The 19,432-nt window shown below is 47.0% G+C and overlaps 1 protein-coding gene across 1 annotated transcript in view; it reads right to left on the bottom strand.

Moving 5' to 3' along the window:
• Positions 1 to 4,731: 4,731 nt before the first annotated feature.
• Positions 4,732 to 19,432, bottom strand: part of CFAP221 (cilia and flagella associated protein 221) — a 97,931-nt gene continuing 83,230 nt past the window's right edge. The window contains exons 19-23 of the mRNA XM_034641996.1: positions 16,414 to 16,572; positions 13,148 to 13,239; positions 7,583 to 7,675; positions 5,074 to 5,169; positions 4,732 to 4,798 (exon numbers count right to left, since the gene is read on the bottom strand). Coding sequence (XP_034497887.1) covers positions 4,732 to 4,798; positions 5,074 to 5,169; positions 7,583 to 7,675; positions 13,148 to 13,239; positions 16,414 to 16,572 — 507 coding nt within the window. The remainder of the gene's footprint in view (positions 4,799 to 5,073; positions 5,170 to 7,582; positions 7,676 to 13,147; positions 13,240 to 16,413; positions 16,573 to 19,432) is intronic.

Consider the following 19,432-nt stretch of genomic DNA (forward strand, 5'->3'; position numbering starts at 1 on the left):
GTGTTTCTCACAGGGAGATAGGTGAGCAATTCGGACATTCCTTCTCGGATGTGCTAGAAGTGAACAAATAAACCCACTGTAGATAATGAGAGCGGGGTTAATCACTGTGGGAGAAAAAAAGTTACAAAGAGGTTAAAAGGAAGGCTGAAATGAACTCTTGATGCTGAATTAGAATCAGAAGTATCCGTATCAATTCGTGTTCTTGATATGCATGGCGAGAGCGATGGGGAGATATGGATGTGTGTATATGTGTGTGTTGGTAAAAATACATAGATTTCCCAGCTCTGTCCACCCCAGGAGCAACGAGCATCCAGGTATTAGCGACATCATTAAAAGGAGCCAGGGCTTTTGGAGAAATAGTTGACTCCAGGGCTGAGGCAGAGAAAATACAAGGCGAACCTGGAATATCTTTTTTTTTTTTTTAAGATTTATTTAGAGAGAGAGAAAGAGAGAGAGCGCATGGGGGAGGTCAGGGGTAGAGGGAAAGGGAGAGAGAATCTTAAGCGGACTCCACACTGAGCAGGGAGCCCCATGCCCGACTGGATCCCGGGTCTCTGAGATCATGACCTGAGCTGAAGGCGGATGCTTAACCGACTGAGCCACCCAGGCGTCCCTGGCATATCTTTTAATGCCAGAAAGTAAGGAAGTGCTTTGGAAAGGATGGGGGCTTGCTGACCGGGCGTGGAGTGAAGCTGAAGGAGCTCCCGTTGGCCAAAGCTGGAACAATTTAAGCAACAAAAGAAATGATAGTGTTGTATTATATCACATATAATAAAACAAACCTCCATTATTCCAGTCTGATAGAAATAAATACTGAATACTAACTAACTAAACAAGTAAATGAGGGAGCAGGACACTCACAGGCATCATTGATAGATGGTTACCATCCATAGGCAGTCAGCGGCGCTGTGCCAATTTTAATTTCCAGTTTGTGATAATTGTGCCATGGTAGATGGTAACGTTAGGGAAAGCTGGGTAAAATATCTCTGGGACTCTCTGTACGAATTTTGCAAAGTTTCTTTAAGTCTAAATTGATTTCAAAATAATTTTAAAAAATTACTGATGCCTAGGTCCCACCCTGTGAGGTAAGGGGAACTTCTGTTTTTGAGCTCTTGCTAATGGCAGGTATACTTTTCACACTCTTTTTTTTAAAGATTTTATTTATTGGACAGAGAGAGACACAGTGAGAGAGGGAACACAAGCAGGGGAGTGGGAGAGGGAGAAGCAGGCTTCCCACTGAGCAGGGAGCCCGATGCGGGGGCTCGATCCCAGGACCCTGGGATCATGACCTGAGCTGAAGGCAGACGCTTAACAACTGAGACACCCAGATGCCCCTTCACACTTCTTCATTTAATCCCCATAGCCCACGGTGATGGGAGTACCGGAGACGGTCTTTGCGCTCCAGAAAACGGAAGTTCGGACGTGTTGAGAGAGCCACACAGTCAGAGGGGAACTGAGATTCATCTGCACCCGATGGACACCAAGGCCAGGCTCTCCCTACTTCCCCGCAGGGAGAGGAGCGGGTGCCGAAGAAAGCTAGAGACAGAACTTGGAGAAGCAATGGCCTGGAGGCCCGTGGTAAGGAATTTGGACTCTACCCTAGAGGCCAGGCCTTCTCAACCCCGGCTGCACACTAGATCTGTCCTGAAATACTGTTTATTGCCCGGGTCCTATCCCAGCTGGTCTGAGCTAGGTCTGAGCTAGGGCTCAGGCATCGTTTAGGAAGGTCTCCAGGCACTTCTGACGCACGGCCCGGTTGAGATCTCTCTACCCAAGAAGAGCAGCGGCATCATTTCCCGGAATAAAGCCTGGTCTAGGGGCACCTGGGTGGCTCAGTCGGTTAAGCATCTGCCCTCGGTTCAGGTCGTGATCCCAGGGTTCTGGGATCGAGCCCCGCATCAGGCTCCCCCCTCAGCAGCAAGTCTGCTGCTCCCTCTCCCTCTGTGATCTCTCGCTTTCACTCTCTCTCAAATAAATAAATAAAAGAATAAAGGCTGGCCAACCGTCCACCCCATGTCCGAGCCGTAGAGCATGGCCCTTACCCTGCAGATGCCCGGCTGCAGGTGGAGGGCAGGGGAGAGGTGTCCCAGGGCCCCTCTTTCCACCTCTCTTCCCCGACCCCAGCAGGAGCCCCCACATTTGTTGTCCTCTGTTGGTGTAACGAGATCTCTGACTCTGGGATGAGCCCCCCCAGCCCACCCTCACAAAAGGCCCTGGTGCCAGACGGCAGGAGTTCCCACTGGGACATACTGGTCTCCTTTGCAGCCCTGCTTCCTACGGCCAGTTCTCCACACAGGCCCATAAAGTGTGTTTAAAACAGAAAATAGCTCCTGTTACTTCCCTGCTCAAAACCCTCCGAGGACTCGCTATCTGACCTAGGATGAAACCCCAAATCCGAAGTCCACGTCCTGGCGGCAAGATCCCACGTGACCTGCCTCCTGGCCACTGCTGTATTCCCTCCCTGCCCCTTTCCCTGCAGCTCCCATTGCTTTAGCTATCTGGGCCTTCTCCCCGGTCCTCCCTCAGGCCACGCACACTTCCTCTGAGGGCCTCTGAACACGACGTCCCAGCTGCCTGGCTGGCTCTGTCCCCAAATGACAGCCGGCGTGCTCCTTCCTATAGTGACTCAGGTCTCTGCTCATGACGTCTCCTCTGAGTGGCTCTTGAGGCCACTCCCTTTCTCAGTGTGCCATACATTAGTCTTTTATTTATTTTTATTTTTTTTTCTATTTAACATTTTTATTTCCTAAATTTTCTTTCCCTAGAAACCGCTGATCAGTTTTCTGAGAAGTGTTGGTGGCTGTAGGCTTCTGAAACCATCACCAACAAGCCAAAGGAAACCCACATGACTTTAAGACGTGGGGGGAATTCCTTTCAGGAAAGGCAGGGCCTCCCCAAAACCACTCCAAACAAAGTGACAAGACAAACTGAGATATTTCTAACATTTCTGAGGTAATTATCCTTAATGTATGAGAGAGTCAGAAATAGATAAGAAACAGATAAATGCTTCCTACAGAAAAGGCAAAGCAAGCCCCTCATTAAAGAAGAAAAATAGTTGGTAACAGAGGAAAATTTATAATACTGCTTGTAAACACAGAAGTTAAAATTAAGACAATGAGAAGGTCCTTTTTAAATCTCTCCTATCGCTAAGGAAGGAGAAAAAAAATGATAGCCTTCCATGTTACTCAGGGCATTTGCACGTGGGCAGTCGTGGCCTCTGCTGGTAGGAGGGGTGCTGATGTACTCTGAAGGGCTATTAAACCTTATGCAGTAAAGCCTTAACATGCACATTGATCCAGCACTTATGTTCCCAGGAATTTATCCTGAAGAAATAGTCCCTGATAAGTTTGCAAGGAATTATGGCACTAGGAGGTTTATTACAGCACTATCGGTAACAGCAAAACTCTGGAAAGGGTTTATACGATCATCAGAAAAAGGTTGGTTAAATAAATTATGGTGAAATATAAGGGTGTATTCCTATATTTATAAATATATGTTTATAGTATACTGCCAAATAAAAGTGCAGAGGATAAAACAATACGAATAACGTGATTAAATATTGTTAAAACATATATAATATATAATCGATATAATTATATTAACATTAATATATACTAACATTATATGTGTTAAATTTTATATATATTAATGTTAATATATAATATATAATAATAATATATAATATTATATATATTACATAATATATAATAATATTAATATATATAAATATATATATATAAATCAAATAAGTAAATATTTGGAAGACCAAACATCAGAATGTACAAATGACTGCCTCTGGGTGGTATTTTTTTTTTTAAAGATTTTATTTATTTATTTGACAGCGATAGAGACAGCCAGCGAGAGAGGGAACACAAGCAGGGGGAGTGGGAGAGGAAGAAGCAGGCTCCCAGAGGAGGAGCCTGATGTGGGGCTCGATCCCATAATGCCGGGATCACGCCCTGAGCCGAAGGCAGACGCCCAACCTCTGTGCCACCCAGGCGCCCCTGGGTGGTATTGTTTTTATATTTTTATCTTTAATTAAAAAAATTTTTTAAAGATTTTTTTCTTAAGTAATCTTTACACCCAACGTGGGGCTCAAACTCACAACCCCAAGATCAAGAGTCTCGTGCTTTACCCACTGAGCCAGCCAGGTGCCCCTATTGTTTTGATTTTTTATATTTTTCCTTATTTTCTGATTTTTTAATAATAAAAAAGGCATTTTTTAAAAGAAAAAGAAGTTTTAAAAGCATACCTGGAATTTCAAACTTATAAGCCATATGAACTATATGTGGTTATTTCCATTACAAACATATTCATCAAAACCAAGTTTTTGGGGCACCTGGGTGGCTCAGTCAGTTAAGCGTCTGCCTTCGACTCAGGTCGTGATCCCGGAGGCCAGGGTCGAGCCCCGCATCAGGCTCCCTGCTCAGCAGAGAGCCTGCTTCCCCTCTGCCCCTCACCCCACTCATGCTCCTCTCTCTGTCTCTCTCTCTTTCTCTCTCTCTCAAATAAATAAAATAAAATAAAAAAGAAACCAATTTTTTGAGGGATGATGACGATGTATTTGCTTAGCTCTTTGGCCCCTGGGGGAAAGCAACTGGCTGGACGTCCTCACGCTGGTGTCTCATTTACTGCTCACACGGCCTGTGCGGGAGACTTTAGTTTCTGCCTGGTGTACATGAGAACACCGCAGCTCAGTTACTGAGGTGGGAAGCAACTAGGCTGGAGGTCTCACATGTCATAAACGGTGGGGCTGTGACTTGGCTGCAGGTCTCCTCCAGCTCCAGAGCCTGGGTTCCTGATGCCGGATGAAACTCATTCAGTTATCAGTAACAAACACACACACCTCTGAATTTAGATAAGTAAATGGAAAAACTGGGTTCCGTTTTTAAATGTTCACCTGCCAACCACACTTGAGAGAACGTAACTGTGCATAAAATAAGATAGACACACACCTCCCTCTTTTTAAAGCCTGGGATACTTAGATTTGGACGACATGACAATTCTATACTCCATGTAGGACGAATTCTACCAGAAGGCTGCCTCTTCCCAAGGCATAAAGCATCCACTCACTTCTCCTTTTTGGTGTCCTTGTGGTCCAACACAGGGAATTCTGCTTCAATCATTTCTGGAGTCAATATAACTTCTATGTTCTGTTCGCAGAGCTCACTGAAAAGGAAGAAGATGCTTAGCTGGAATGGGTTTTCCTTCTTGAAATAAAATAGAGAAATATTGCGATCATTTAAGAATTATGCGATCCTCGTGGCTTTCAATGTTAGTTCTACCCACTTTCGTTGAGTCTATGTTAAGAGAAGCACAAGGCTGATAAACTGCTTTCCACCAGCAATGGGAGGAATCATTATAACCAGAGAGTAAAAGCAATTTTTAAAGTGGGGTTATAGAATTCATATTCTTTTCAAGTGCACACGGTATATTTACCAACACTGACCATATCTTGGACTGTAAAGAAAGCCTGAGTGATTTCAAAAGATTCTGGCCCCATTGGAATTTAAACAGAAATTGATAGTGAAGAAGATAACTTACAAAAAGTCCACAACTGCTTTAATTAAATTTAAACATATTTAAATAATATATTTCTAAATAAACTATTGGTAAAAGAAGAAATTAAAGGGACCGAGGTGATTTTTTTTTCGAGGTGATTTTTATCTTGTGGTCTGCTACCTGCTGGAACAGGGGTCAGCAAACTTTTCAGTACAGGGCTTTGCAAGTCATACAGTCTCTTTTGCAGCTACTCAACCCTGCTTTTGTAGCATGAAAGGAATCAAAAGAAATACACACATGAATGGGTGTGGTTATGTCACAATAAATCTTTATTTATAAAAATAAGTGGCAGGCTAGAGTTGGCCATGCGCCATAGTTTGCTGACCGCTGGCCTAGAGCTTTGTTGTCTGATGGTTAAAGCTTGGTTGCTGCATGTATGGGTTCCAGCTGGAAGAAAGTGGAGAGAGACAGACCATGGAGGAGATACACTCACTCCTTCAAGGGTCCTGATCAGAAGTGGAGTATCTCCCATCTCCCATTCCCTGGACCAGGGCCTTGCCAAATGGATGACTTTCTGGCAGGGGAGGCTGGGAAATGTCACTACTACTTTCAACAACCTACTACTTTAGAAGAAGAGAATGGATTTTTTGATAGTGGCTCAGTTAAGAGAAATGCTTCCAAGATCAACAAAGTCTTCAAAGTTTGGAATTAAAAGCAGGAACACAGGGGCGCCTGGGTGGCCCGGTTAGTTGAGTGTCTGCCTTCAGCTCAGGTCATGATCCCGGGGTCCTAGGATCGAGCCCGTCGGGTCCTGGGATCCAGCCTGCTTCTCCTTTACCTTCTGCAGCTACCCCTGCTTGCGCGCTCTCTCTCTCTGTCAAATAAATAAAATCTTTAAAAAAAAAAAAAAAAGCNGTCAAATAAATAAAATCTTTTTAAAAAATTAGTTAATTAACTAAATAAAATTGTCAACTATTATCTGAACTATTGGAAGAAAACAATACTGTATTCCACACCAGAAAAATCTAAANAAGCCACAAAAGCTGTTCCAGACCCATCCAACTGAACACTAATGACTGCCAAGCAGCCGCACGCTGGTGCTTTGCAAGCATCAATTTCCCGTGAGTGGTTTCCTGTCTCTAAGGTGGGGATAACAGCGATCTCATCCCCGGGAGTAAATGAGGCCGTGTGCAAAGCCCCGTGCCGGACACACGGGCAGTGCCTGGTCAATGTCCGTTACGATTACCACCCTCGTCGTCAGCGTCAGCTTTATCTCCTGAAACTCTGACAACTCGCAGGAAATAGGTTCTATTATTCTCCTTTCGAAGACGGGTAAACTGGGTCACGATAGTACCCCCATCAGTGCTGAGTGGAGGAGGGGTCAGCTAAGCTTCGGCCTGCTAGGCACCTCCCCACGGCCCCAGACAGGACTTGCTCCTCTGAACCTCATGCAGACGCATACCATCCGGCCCGGCTCCCCCGTCTCGCCGCGGTCCTCATGCAGTGGTTTCAGTGGAAGGCGCTCCAACCTTCCCCGGGGAGGATTCGGAGCTTCAAACGCTCACGTATTGCCAAGTGTCACTGCGCGTGGCCAAGTCTTAGAACCTGGATAGACACCTTAGATACTTAGGATTTCACTAATTGATTATTTACGTGGACGAATGTTGAAATGGGCACAGCGACGGGAGATTGAAGGCTTTGGACGCTCAGTAGAATGAAACGTAAGCACCTTGGTTTGGGGCCTAGGGTTTCTATGCCTCTCCACATCCCACCCCCTTTCAAGTACTAACCCAAGTCCACGTGACCACCGATGCCTTCCCAGCCCACTGAGCACCACCTCTTCTCCCCCTGCCCTTAACCTCGTGGAGAACCGAACGATCTGCGAATGTGAGGCGCAGAGATCGTCTACACCCCACCACGAATTCAGCCTGCTATCCCCTAGCTAGGGCTGTGGGCAGGTGTTAGCCTTAACTCGTTTGGGTTGCAGACCCCGGCACTGTGAACTCTTCTGAAGTCTCTCGCAGCACCTAGCGCGTTTTTGTGGAATAGACCACATTAGAAACCAAAGGTGAGAAAGTACCGTTCAGCTATTTCCAGTCTGTCTTCTTCCGGTAAGGCATCCAGAACCGCAGGGACAGTTTCAGGAAGCATGACTGAATTGAAGGAACCATAGCTGTGGAGGAATCACACAGGCAGCCGAGGATAAATGTTCACATTTGCTAAAGTGCTCGTACTTTCCCACTGGGGAGGACATTCCCCTTCTGTCCCTCACTCCTGAAAACCCACTCGTGCTTCCCTACGGACAAAGGCAGGGGGTGTGATCGGTACCGGTCAAATCCTAGAGGATGTGGCCAAATAAGCTATTTTCTGGAGTTTAGAAACAGAACTTTCAAGCTGGTAGTGTCTAATGCCATTTCTAGGGCGCACAGGGTGGTATTTGGATAGTTGGCTTTTCTTAATATTTTCCCCCCATCTTTACAGTCTTCCTTAGTTGTTCTATGCAATTTCAAAACTTCCTCTCCACCCCCTGATATATTATTTGGTATTATATATTTAGAGCTTTATATAAAAATTCCTGGGACTCGAGCACATTAAAAGAATTAAAATAGGGTGAAAAAATATTTTTAGTTTAGAAATTGGCAGCAGACTTCTGTTTCAAGGTGGTCGAACAAGCATTTGCTTTTTTTTTGTCCCAACTACTTAAAAACTTGTATTTTTAAAAATGCTTATTTATTTGTTTATTTTAAATTTTTTAGAGAGAGAGAGAGAGCATGAGCCAGGAGGGGCAGAGGGAGAGCGAGACAGAATCAATAGCAGACTCCATGCTCAGTGCAGAGCCCGACTCGGGGCTCCATCTCATGACCTTGAGATCATGACTGGAGCCAGAATCAAGAGTTGGACGCTTAACTGACTGAGCCACCCAGGCGCCCCTACTTATAAACCTTTTAAAGGAATGAAACTTGAACACACAACAAAAAAGGAGAAAAAACATACATGGATAAAAGTTTTCAGCAGTTTTGGGGCGCCTGGGTGGCTCATTTGTTAAGTGTCTGCCTTTGGCTCAGGTCATGATCCCGGGGTCCTGGGATCAAGCCCTGCATTGGGCTCCCTGCTCATCACGAAGCCTGATTCTCTCTCCCCCACTCCCCCTGCTTGGGCTCCCTCTCTCGCTGTGTTTCTCTCAGTCAAATAAATAAATAAAATCTTAAAAAAAAAGTTTTCAGCAGTTTTCTGGAATAAATTTTGGAATCTGGGAAGAGTGTTTTCTCATGAAGAAGAGTACATGGTGACAGAGCGTAGAACACATGGGAAGGAAACGGACCTCCCCCCAGATCCCAGAAAGACTGTGAGCTGAGGGTAAGGCAGGAGGCAGATGTGGAAAAACAGGGGAATTAACTGAAGCTTTCTCGGCATGTGCACATGTATCTTCGATGGGGAGCCTGGGTGGCTGAGTCGGTTAAGCACTGGCCTTCGGCTCAGGTCATGGTCACAGGGTCCTGGGTGGAGTCTTGTGGGGGAGGGGTCGGGCTCCCCGCTCAGTGGGGAGTCTGCTTGTCCCTCTTCCCTCTGCCCCACCCCACCCCCAGCTCGGGCTCTCTCTCACTTTCTCTCTCAAAAAAACAAACAAAAATTTTTCTTAAAAGAGCATGAGATTGTCCTACCTATTCAAATAAATATTAAACCAATAATAGAAGGGGAGGGAAAACCCCAAACTGAAAGCAAACCGAAGCAAATAATATTTCACATGGATTTCATAATTATGGTGAAGGGAAAGAAAGAAAAAGAAGGAGAGAAGGAAAAAGAAAGAAGGAAAGAAAGGAAGGGAGGGAGGAAAGAAAAAGGAAAAGAAAGCACTAACCCATGAAACTTATAAATACAGTATTTGATTATCTAGTCATAGTTTTGGTGGGATGTGGGTACGGGGGAAACTGCAAATGAACCTGAACTCTATTTATCATGCTTGTTTATTACCATGGTTATAGGTGACGCAATTGTGAAACTACTTTGGACATTCTATGAAACCGAGTAATGAGTAAATGCGTTAGGAGCCAGGGGTCTCACACTGGAAGGGACATGCAAATACAGATTGGGGGGGAAGGCAGGCAATAGTTTGATGGATGTGGGCTGGAATTATAAGCATTAGTATGAATTCGTCGTTTCTGAAATGTGTGTATGCGTGTGTGTGTGTGTGTGTGTGTGTGTGTGTCTGGCTTGTCTGCTGAGGAGGCAAAGAAACAAAGTTTCTCAGTAGCAATGTGTCCACCTAGCAGCCAGGTTTTGGTGTTAATACCATTCCTTGCTAAGGGGAACCTGGGCACCACCGCCCTGGGACTTGTCCTACTTATTGACTTCCTGACGAAGCACGCAGGTCCTACCTGACGAGCCCAGTGCCACTTTGGAGCACGGTGGGCAGAGGGGATTCCTGCCAAGCAGGGGTACTGAGCCGTGGAGAGCCCGGACCACTCTCCAGAGAGCAGGCTGGTCTGGGAAGACAGCCTGGCAGCAACCATGTGTTCTTCATGAGACCAAACTTAGCCAAGTTTTAAATTCGGAGACCGTGTTCCTCTTACTTTTGCATGTGCGTTAATGTTCTTCTGACATTGAAATGGGGGACATGGTAGATGGTGGTTGGGTCCTTTGTTTTGATGCTTTTCTTGGCAAAGCAAAACTCTGATAGCCCTAAAACAGTTCTTAAAATTCTTCTGGACAACACTATATGTTAATTAATTGAATTTAAATAAAATAAAATAAATTCTTCTGGACATTTTGCTCGTCTATAAAATCCAAAAGTTGGGAGTGCTACTGGATTGGATAATTTCTTCCGTGGCTTCTGACTCGCAAGATTTTTTGGAAGTCCTAGAGAGACTCAGCAAGTTCTCATTGAATTTATTAAAGAGCAAAGAAGCCAAGTGAGCTGTTTTGATTATTATGACTACAAAAGTGACTTGGAATAAATAAATAGTAAATAACTATATTGCGTGGTTTGACAACAAACAGATAATTCTCAGGGGCAAAGGAAATGTCTCATAAGTAATAGGTAATTTATTCAAGCAAAATGACTGCAAGGCTGATGTATCATTAATGGATTTGTAGGAACCTAAAAAGAATACATTATCTGTAACTGCTTTTTAAAAATAAAAACAGGGTCTAGAATCTTACATCATGGAAATCTCTGATTCAGAAATGCAGAATCCTCTCTTGATTTTATCATCCGTTATGCAATTATGGCTTATTTTGAAACGAATTGGCCCAACAGAGCACTCAGGCACAGAAGTTGAAAGTAACAACTCAGAGTTGGAGAGTTTTCTTTAATTCATGCAGAATTCATGATTAATTCAAGCACAAGGTAACTGCATGCTGACTGCTTTTTGAAAGAACAGCCTCAGGAGATTTTCCCAAGGACACTGCTTTGGGAAAAAAAAATAGGAATTCTTTCCCCCTTAATTCTTGAGACTTGTGCGTGCCGACAGCTGCTGGCCACTTTTCGCCATTTATCCATTTGTCATTTTGCTTATTTAGTCTCCTGACTGTACCCCACAGCCAGCCACGTCTGGTTTATGGGGGGGGTGGTGTGTGAAGCTTCCCCACCCCACAGCGAAGGCAGGCAGACTATCGCCATCTGGTGGCAGCAGAGCCTCTCAAGGCTTAGTGACAGGGGTTGGGGGGGGTAGAGGGCAGGGAGCTATTAAGTATGGTGCTAGACACATCATCATGTCCCTCTGCTCCTCACCACAGCCCGGTGGGGACGCCATCGCTGTCCCTGCTCCGCAGACCAGAAAGGTATCGTTCAACAGGCTTCAGTAATAAGAACTGACCCAAGGACGCAGAGCAGGTGACTCAGCCCACGAGGAACAGAGGCAGGCTCGAAGGCTCTCTAAGGTGTCCGTTCTCTCTACAGTGCCACTGTCTCCCCTGATTCTAGAGCTTTCGGACTTTAGGAATGTGTGCAAGTGAAGAACAAAGACGGTGAGCTTATTCTAGATGGCTCCAGGACAGCTGAAGCCTGGAGGAACCCACAGAAAAGGAACCCCTATTTTTTTGAGCTCCTTTCAGGTCCCAGACCCCAGGTTGGGCGCCTTTTGCTTGTCTGCCGTTCATCTCCAAGCAGAGGACAGTAGCTAAGAAGTGCTAAGAAAATAACCCGAAAGGGATGGCCTGTGGCAACGCCTAGGGAAGGGAGACTGAATGTTGCTTAGTTCATCCCTCTGGCAATGAAAATGTAAGTCATACACTGGCTTTCAGCGAGCCCCTCAGGTACCTGGGGAGGGTGGGTAGACAGCACACAGAGGGTCACGGCACAACCAGTGAGCTCTCTTACCCCTACTGACATGAAAATGTCCATCTCCTTGTTTGTGTTTTTTGTTTTGTTTTTTTAGATTTTATTTATTTATTTGAGAGAGCGCACACAAGCAAGGAGAGGGGGAAGCAGATTCCCCACTGAGTAAGGATCCTGATGCGGGGCTCGATCCCAGGACTCTGGGATCATGACCTGAGCTGAAGGCAGATGCTTCACTGACTGCGCCACCCAGGGGCCCTTGTTTTAGTGGGCAAGAGGACTGGGAGAAGAGGCACTGGGGACACTCTGGGGAGGGAGGGGCTTGAGTTCATGCCTCAGAGGATCCAGGAGATGCCGGTGGGGGTGGGGGGTGGTACAGCGATCACCTACTGATCCCACATAGTGGCAGAGCTCAGGTTTCCTCGGGGTGGGCCTCATTCTGGATCAAAGGACTTGAAGGAAAGGTGACTGCTGATGGCCACCATTTTGAGTACGAGTCACATCCACTTGCCAAGAAGCTATTTAACTATGTTTGTAAGGACAAAGGACTGAAGCAAAGTCAGAGGCTCAGAAGTGGGTGACTGTCCAGCCAGAGTCCTAAAGAAAAGGAATCAGACTCCTTGTTTGTGATCTTAGGGCTTTGAAGAGGTGTTAAATGAGCAAACTAGCAAACATGTGCTGACCCTAGATGCCTTCTTTCTTTTGTCCAACAATGTGCTCATCTTCCTGTTCCGTTTCTGCAGCTGAGCCCCGTCTGTGTGTGACGGTAGCTGTGGGGCCTCACAGGCTGCACACAGAGAGAAGCAGCTCCTCGGGAGTTGGGTGCGGACGGTGTAGAAGGCTAATTCTGACAATTCGAGAATGTTAAACATTGACCACGAATATTTCAGCTGAATTATATGGATTGGTTGTCCACGTTTATTGAAATAGGGGCGATCAGCCACTTGTGACATTAGTTTTTTGAAGAAGTATATCTCAATGAAGATAATTCAAAATATGGGGCACCTGCGTGGCTCAGTTGGTTAAGCGTCTGCCTTTGGCTCAGATCATGATCCTGGGGTCCTGGGATCGAGCCCTGCATCAGGCTCCCTGCTCAGCGGGGAGCCCGCTATTCCCGCTTCCTCTACCCCTCCCCCCTGCTCATACTCTCTCGCGTGCACTCTCTCTCTCTCTCAAATAAATGAAATCTCAAAAAAAAGATAATTCAGAATATGTGAGTCAGTGATACATCGTCATATTTCTCTAACTAGCAAACTTCCCTAAAACCCTAAAAGTAGGATTTGACACAGTATTGGCGGTTAACTTTGAGGTTCACAGCCTCTGTCATTGGTGGGGCAACTGGGAGACGAACAGAAAGCTGCAGCTTACCTCTGCGTCATCTCTGTCTTCGAGGTTTCGGGTAAGGATGAGAGAGCCAGCGGCTGGAACTTCTTCCAGTGCATTATCCCAGGAATAATGTCCTGTAGCAAAAGCCAGGCACAGGGTCCCACATGGAAGGGATCTGTTTGGTGAGGTCAAGCCTAGGAAGGACTTCCATCTCATTCAACTGGCTTTTTGGCAGTCTTAAAAGTTTAGCTCCAAAATGTATAATTTCATTAAGTTCAACTGAATTCTTCTGAGCTAAAAGACAACCTCTCTAGCAGAAGACATTAACCAATGGCACAGGGAGCTAAAGTAGGGACGAAGGGGAGATTTTCTTGCCCCTGATTCATCAGGCACACAAGGAACTGGGCCTGGTGATGGAGGACAGATCGGGCTTTACAATCTGTTTTGTGAAGGTGACACTAAAGCGATATTCAAAGCGATGGACGGCATTCTTGGCAGGGCAAAGTGCCTGCAAACGCACAGACATGAGAAGGAGGGCGCTGTCGGGGGACCACCAGCTTGCTTAAGTGTGGCTTCGGACGGGACTGGTGGAAAGTGAGTCTGTACAGGAAGGCTGGTCACAAAGGACCTGCGGGCCAAGCTAATGAGCTTGGAGCTGCTCCCTTGGGCAGCAGGGACCACCGAGGGTTTTTAAACTGGAAAACGAGACCCATTTGTGTCGAGGGAAGGTTTCTAGGGAGGGCTCCCCGCACAGTGGTGGCCCATGGGGTGAAACAGAGGATTCGCCTGCTGTGTGGGGCAGCCTGGGGGATCCGGTGATGGGTAGATATGGGGAATGAAGGAGAGGGAGGGGTCCCAGGGACATGGGTCCCCGCACAGGAACATGTAGATCAGAACGGCAAGCGGGCAGCCCAGGAAGAGGAGGCGGCATGAGGTGCGGCGGGCAGAAACAGGCAGAGATAATGATCTGTTAGCGACTTCGTGAGTTTGCAGGGCCTGGACCACCACTAAGAGGTGGCCATTTAGGTCATCTAAGGGGAGAAGGAATTCTCTGGCACCTCTCCCGTACTGTGCATTGGTCACCTCACCACCTCGTCCATTCTGATGTTACACTTGTTGGAGCTGAAGAGAGAGGAGGTGAGACCATGGGGTTTCACCTGGCACATGAGCTTCGTTTTACATGGTTGCAACGGGACTAAAATGAGTATTAGGCACAGCTTTCAAGTGCAAAAGAGAGTAATAAGGCTGCACGTACAGCCCGCGAGGCGGGTACAGACAGGACAAGCGCAGAGCCGAGGCCGGTGATGTGAGAGGGTACCATTCTTGTTCTGCAAGCTGTGACTGCAGACCTCAACACCAAGGGGCCCCTCCATGCCTGTCCCCCTGCCCTTCCCTGCAGCCCAGCACCAGCCATTACTGTGTGATGGAGAAATTGCTTTTGGGTGAGAGGAATGCTGGATCCCCTGTGGGACTCCCTGATGAACTTGTACTTGGGGTGAGGGCACAGATGGTAATCTATCAGGGTTTCTGCGTAGGTCAGAGGGTGCTTCACAGCAAATAATCCTGGGTTGGGATTCTGCAGGAGAGAGAGAGAAAAAAAAATTCTCATTTGTTTACCGGTTTCTAAGTCAGGCCACGACAGGCAGGCGACAGCAAATGTTGTCCATGGCTCCTGCTAGCACTAACACTCTGGGTCCCTGTCAGCTTGTCTGGGAAAGAGAAGCAGCTGAAGACAGCGTTCTTCAAACGGGGCAGTCACAGTCATTCATAAATGTCACTCTTCTGGTTTAAGAGTTTCGGTCCGTGCCATGTGGATTTACTAAGTTCGCGTGGAAACAAGTACCACTGAAAGCAGGGCTGAAAACTGCTTAAAGTTCTGTATTTATTTCTAAATTTGATGAACTGGGGGCATTTATTAAATAAGCAAACTAGTTTTAAAANTCTCTGTCTTCGAGGTTTCGGGTAAGGATGAGAGAGCCAGCGGCTGGAACTTCTTCCAGTGCATTATCCCAGGAATAATGTCCTGTAGCAAAAGCCAGGCACAGGGTCCCACATGGAAGGGATCTGTTTGGTGAGGTCAAGCCTAGGAAGGACTTCCATCTCATTCAACTGGCTTTTTGGCAGTCTTAAAAGTTTAGCTCCAAAATGTATAATTTCATTAAGTTCAACTGAATTCTTCTGAGCTAAAAGACAACCTCTCTAGCAGAAGACATTAACCAATGGCACAGGGAGCTAAAGTAGGGACGAAGGGGAGATTTTCTTGCCCCTGATTCATCAGGCACACAAGGAACTGGGCCTGGTGATGGAGGACAGATCGGGCTTTACAATCTGTTTTGTGAAGGTGACACTAAAGCGATATTCAAAGCGATGGACGGCATTCTTGGCAGGGCAAAGTGCCTGCAAACGCACAGACATGAGAAGGAGGGCGCTGTCGGGGGACCACCAGCTTGCTTAAGTGTGGCTTCGGACGGGACTGGTGGAAAGTGAGTCTGTACAGGAAGGCTGGTCACAAAGGCCCTGCGGGCCAAGCTAATGAGCTTGGAGCTGCTCCCTTGGGCAGCAGGGACCACCGAGGGTTTTTAAACTGGAAAACGAGACCCATTTGTGTCGAGGGAAGGTTTCTAGGGAGGGCTCCCCGCACAGTGGTGGCCCATGGGGTGAAGCAGAGGATTCGCCTGCTGTGTGGGGCAGCCGGGGGGATCCGGTGATGGGTAGATATGGGGAATGAAGGAGAGGGAGGGGTCCCAGGGACATGGGTCCCCGCACAGGAACATGTAGATCAGAACGGCAAGCGGGCAGCCCAGGAAGAGGAGGCGGCATGAGGTGCGGCGGGCAGAAACAGGCAGAGATAATGATCTGTTAGCGACTTCGTGAGTTTGCAGGGCCTGAGGACCACCACTAAGAGGTGGCCATTTAGGTCATCTAAGGGGAGAAGGAATTCTCTGGCACCTCTCCCGTACTGTGCATTGGTCACCTCACCACCTCGTCCATTCTGATGTTACACTTGTTGGAGCTGAAGAGAGAGGAGGTGAGACCATGGGGTTTCACCTGGCACATGAGCTTCGTTTTACATGGTTGCAACGGGACTAAAATGAGTATTAGGCACAGCTTTCAAGTGCAAAAGAGAGTAATAAGGCTGCACGTACAGCCCGCGAGGCGGGTACAGACAGGACAAGCGCAGAGCCGAGGCCGGTGATGTGAGAGGGTACCATTCTTGTTCTGCAAGCTGTGACTGCAGACCTCAACACCAAGGGGCCCCTCCATGCCTGTCCCCCTGCCCTTCCCTGCAGCCCAGCACCAGCCATTACTGTGTGATGGAGAAATTGCTTTTGGGTGAGAGGAATGCTGGATCCCCTGTGGGACTCCCTGATGAACTTGTACTTGGGGTGAGGGCACAGATGGTAATCTATCAGGGTTTCTGCGTAGGTCAGAGGGTGCTTCACAGCAAATAATCCTGGGTTGGGATTCTGCAGGAGAGAGAGAGAAAAAAAAATTCTCATTTGTTTACCGGTTTCTAAGTCAGGCCACGACAGGCAGGCGACAGCAAATGTTGTCCATGGCTCCTGCTAGCACTAACACTCTGGGTCCCTGTCAGCTTGTCTGGGAAAGAGAAGCAGCTGAAGACAGCGTTCTTCAAACGGGGCAGTCACAGTCATTCATAAATGTCACTCTTCTGGTTTAAGAGTTTCGGTCCGTGCCATGTGGATTTACTAAGTTCGCGTGGAAACAAGTACCACTGAAAGCAGGGCTGAAAACTGCTTAAAGTTCTGTATTTATTTCTAAATTTGATGAACTGGGGGCATTTATTAAATAAGCAAACTAGTTTTAAAAAGCAAAGAACCTTCTGGTTTTGAAAACAAAAATAGCTTCTTAAAAACTACTTTATAGACAAGACAAAGAAGAGGATGACATCTGATAGACCAGGAAATGCCAACATTTAATATTGTTTCGGTAATGTTTTTAATTCAGGAAGGCTCCATTCGGATGCAGTATCTGGTTTTAAGGGAGAGCCTGTTTTTTCTTAATTTTCCAACAAAACTGATGGAGACCCAGAGCGATTATATAAAAATACGAAAATAGAGAGCCTTTTAATGTCGCTTCTGGGGTTAGTCCAGGAAATCCCACTCTTGTCCCACACAAAACGGGGCTCTGCCCCTCACCGCTGTTTCCTATCAGATGTTTAAGAGCCACTAAGTTGGCATTTTGTTCTTTCTGTTCATTCGTATGATTTTTAAAGGCTTCCCTCCCCCCCCCCCCCCCCACAAAACAACAAAACTCCACATAGCTTATAGAAACCCCATCTCACTGCCAAGAAACAAACATCTCCCACAATGAAGAAAATGTAGCTAGACTGGGGGTGGGAGGTGGGGAGGAATACAGGGGTGGGAATCAAGTGCGGCCCCGTCAAGAACGCTGCGAGAGTGACTGCTGTTGGTGCCAGAGGCTGACCTGAGGCTAGAAGCAGGGAGGAAGATGGGGAGAGGGCCTTTGCCAGAACTCGAGGATACAGAGGAAAGCAAGGGCAGGGAGAGGAGGATGCCCACTGACCAAGTCTGCATTGCCCACAGCAAAGGAGAAACAAGCAAAGCCCCCAGGGGTACTTGGAGTTGGAGGAAGAGTTAGGGTACATATCTACGTTTGACAGCAGATTTTTTTCGGGTTCCTCCGAGCACTGTGTGGGGTGGGGACAGAGACAGAAGAGAGTGTAAACATTGCATTCCACCCCCTGGAGCTCAAGGGAGGACCCCTTGCCTGGATGGGGGCTGGAGGGTGGGAACCAGATGAAAGGTGGGGGCCCCAGTGGGACAAAGCAGAGGAGGTCTGAGAACATACAGGAAGGTAGAATAGGAGGAAGGAGGGCAAGGAGGGTGGTGGTGGGGGAAGTAGGGGACATTTCCCGCTCCAGTGTATCACAGAAGGGGAACCCAAGCACAGAAGACAGAGCAAGGCCCCCCATCCTCCCTGGGCAGACCAGGTCCTCTGCATAATTACACCAGAGAGACTCCCAGAAGTTGAGCAAGGAGAACTTTGGCCAACCCCAGGCAGGAAGTAGGGGAGACGGGCAGGACTGAAGAAGGGAAAAAGGAACACAGCTCCACTTCCCGGGTAAGGGGCATGACTGGACTGTAACAGTCTGATAACTGCTGACTCCCACAGCCAGAAGATCCCCCCTGCCCCCCGCACCCCCACTGCACCGCCACCAAGTGATGAAAGGCCAATCAGGAACATGCCTGGGAAGGGACTCCAGAGGGAACTGGGGCAGGAGCGACTGAGACCCCAGCTGGGTAGAGTCACTGTGAGACTAGGAGACAGTGTGATGGGGGAGGGGCTAGCTGTACCTTAGCTGGGTGGTGATGGGGGCAAGATACACAACACCGGGGGCGGGAAGTTAGCTGCGTGGCCTTCAGGAGTATCCCCTCTACTGAGGTGTGTGAAGTTGCTGTGTGGCCAACTCTCTCAAACTGCCTCAGGCCAAGCGTACTGAATGAAATATTTTTGGAAATGGCGAGATCACTGTCCTTAGTAGTTGTCATACCTCAGATTCCCCCGCGTGGCCATTGCTACCAGGGTAAGTGGTCTGAGACGTCATCCCATAATGATTTTAATTTTCCTCAAAGTAATGCATGCATGTGGTAGCAACTCACCCAGGATGGAAGGATTTGTGATAAAAAGCAATGGGGTTCCTGAGGACACTCCCTGGCCCTGACCCTGTCCCCAGGCCCATATCCCAGAGGCTGTTTCTTTCCATTATTTCTGAGTTTTGTGTCTCTGATGGTCACTACTCTAAACATTATGCTTATTCCTCCATTTCTCTATTATCAACCTCAGACAGTATCCACTGACTCATTCCTATGCAAGACAAGGATTTCAGTCATGTACACAAACGCTCCTTCCAAACTTCCTCCTTCCAATTTTGAAAATCAAAATTAGTTCCGTGGTGAGTTATCCTTGTGACTTGAAAGGATGCACTACTACCCCTATTTCTTGTTTCATCATCTTTAGTTGAGTATTTCAACTCCCCCCTCATGTGAAATGAAAACATGACCATTCCTACGCTTTCTTGTACCTTTCTTCCTCTCTTTCACAATTTTGCTTTTCTGTTATGGAGATTATTAACATTTGCATTCTGGAACCACAACCAAGACCTCATGCTTTGTTCATAAGTTGTCTTAGAAAGTTGGAGACTACTAAACAGCTTTTATTTTGTCTTAACTGTGTAAATATTTTTCTCTGCCAGGCCAAGTAGAGGCTCAGATTATAGTTTTTTGTGAAGGTTCAATATCAGGTCACTGATAGACAAAAGTTTTAGTAGCAAGGCTAAATGAA

Source organism: Ailuropoda melanoleuca, chromosome 2 (genome assembly GCF_002007445.2).
Source record: "Ailuropoda melanoleuca isolate Jingjing chromosome 2, ASM200744v2, whole genome shotgun sequence".
In the NCBI taxonomy this organism is placed as follows: Eukaryota; Metazoa; Chordata; class Mammalia; order Carnivora; family Ursidae; genus Ailuropoda; species Ailuropoda melanoleuca.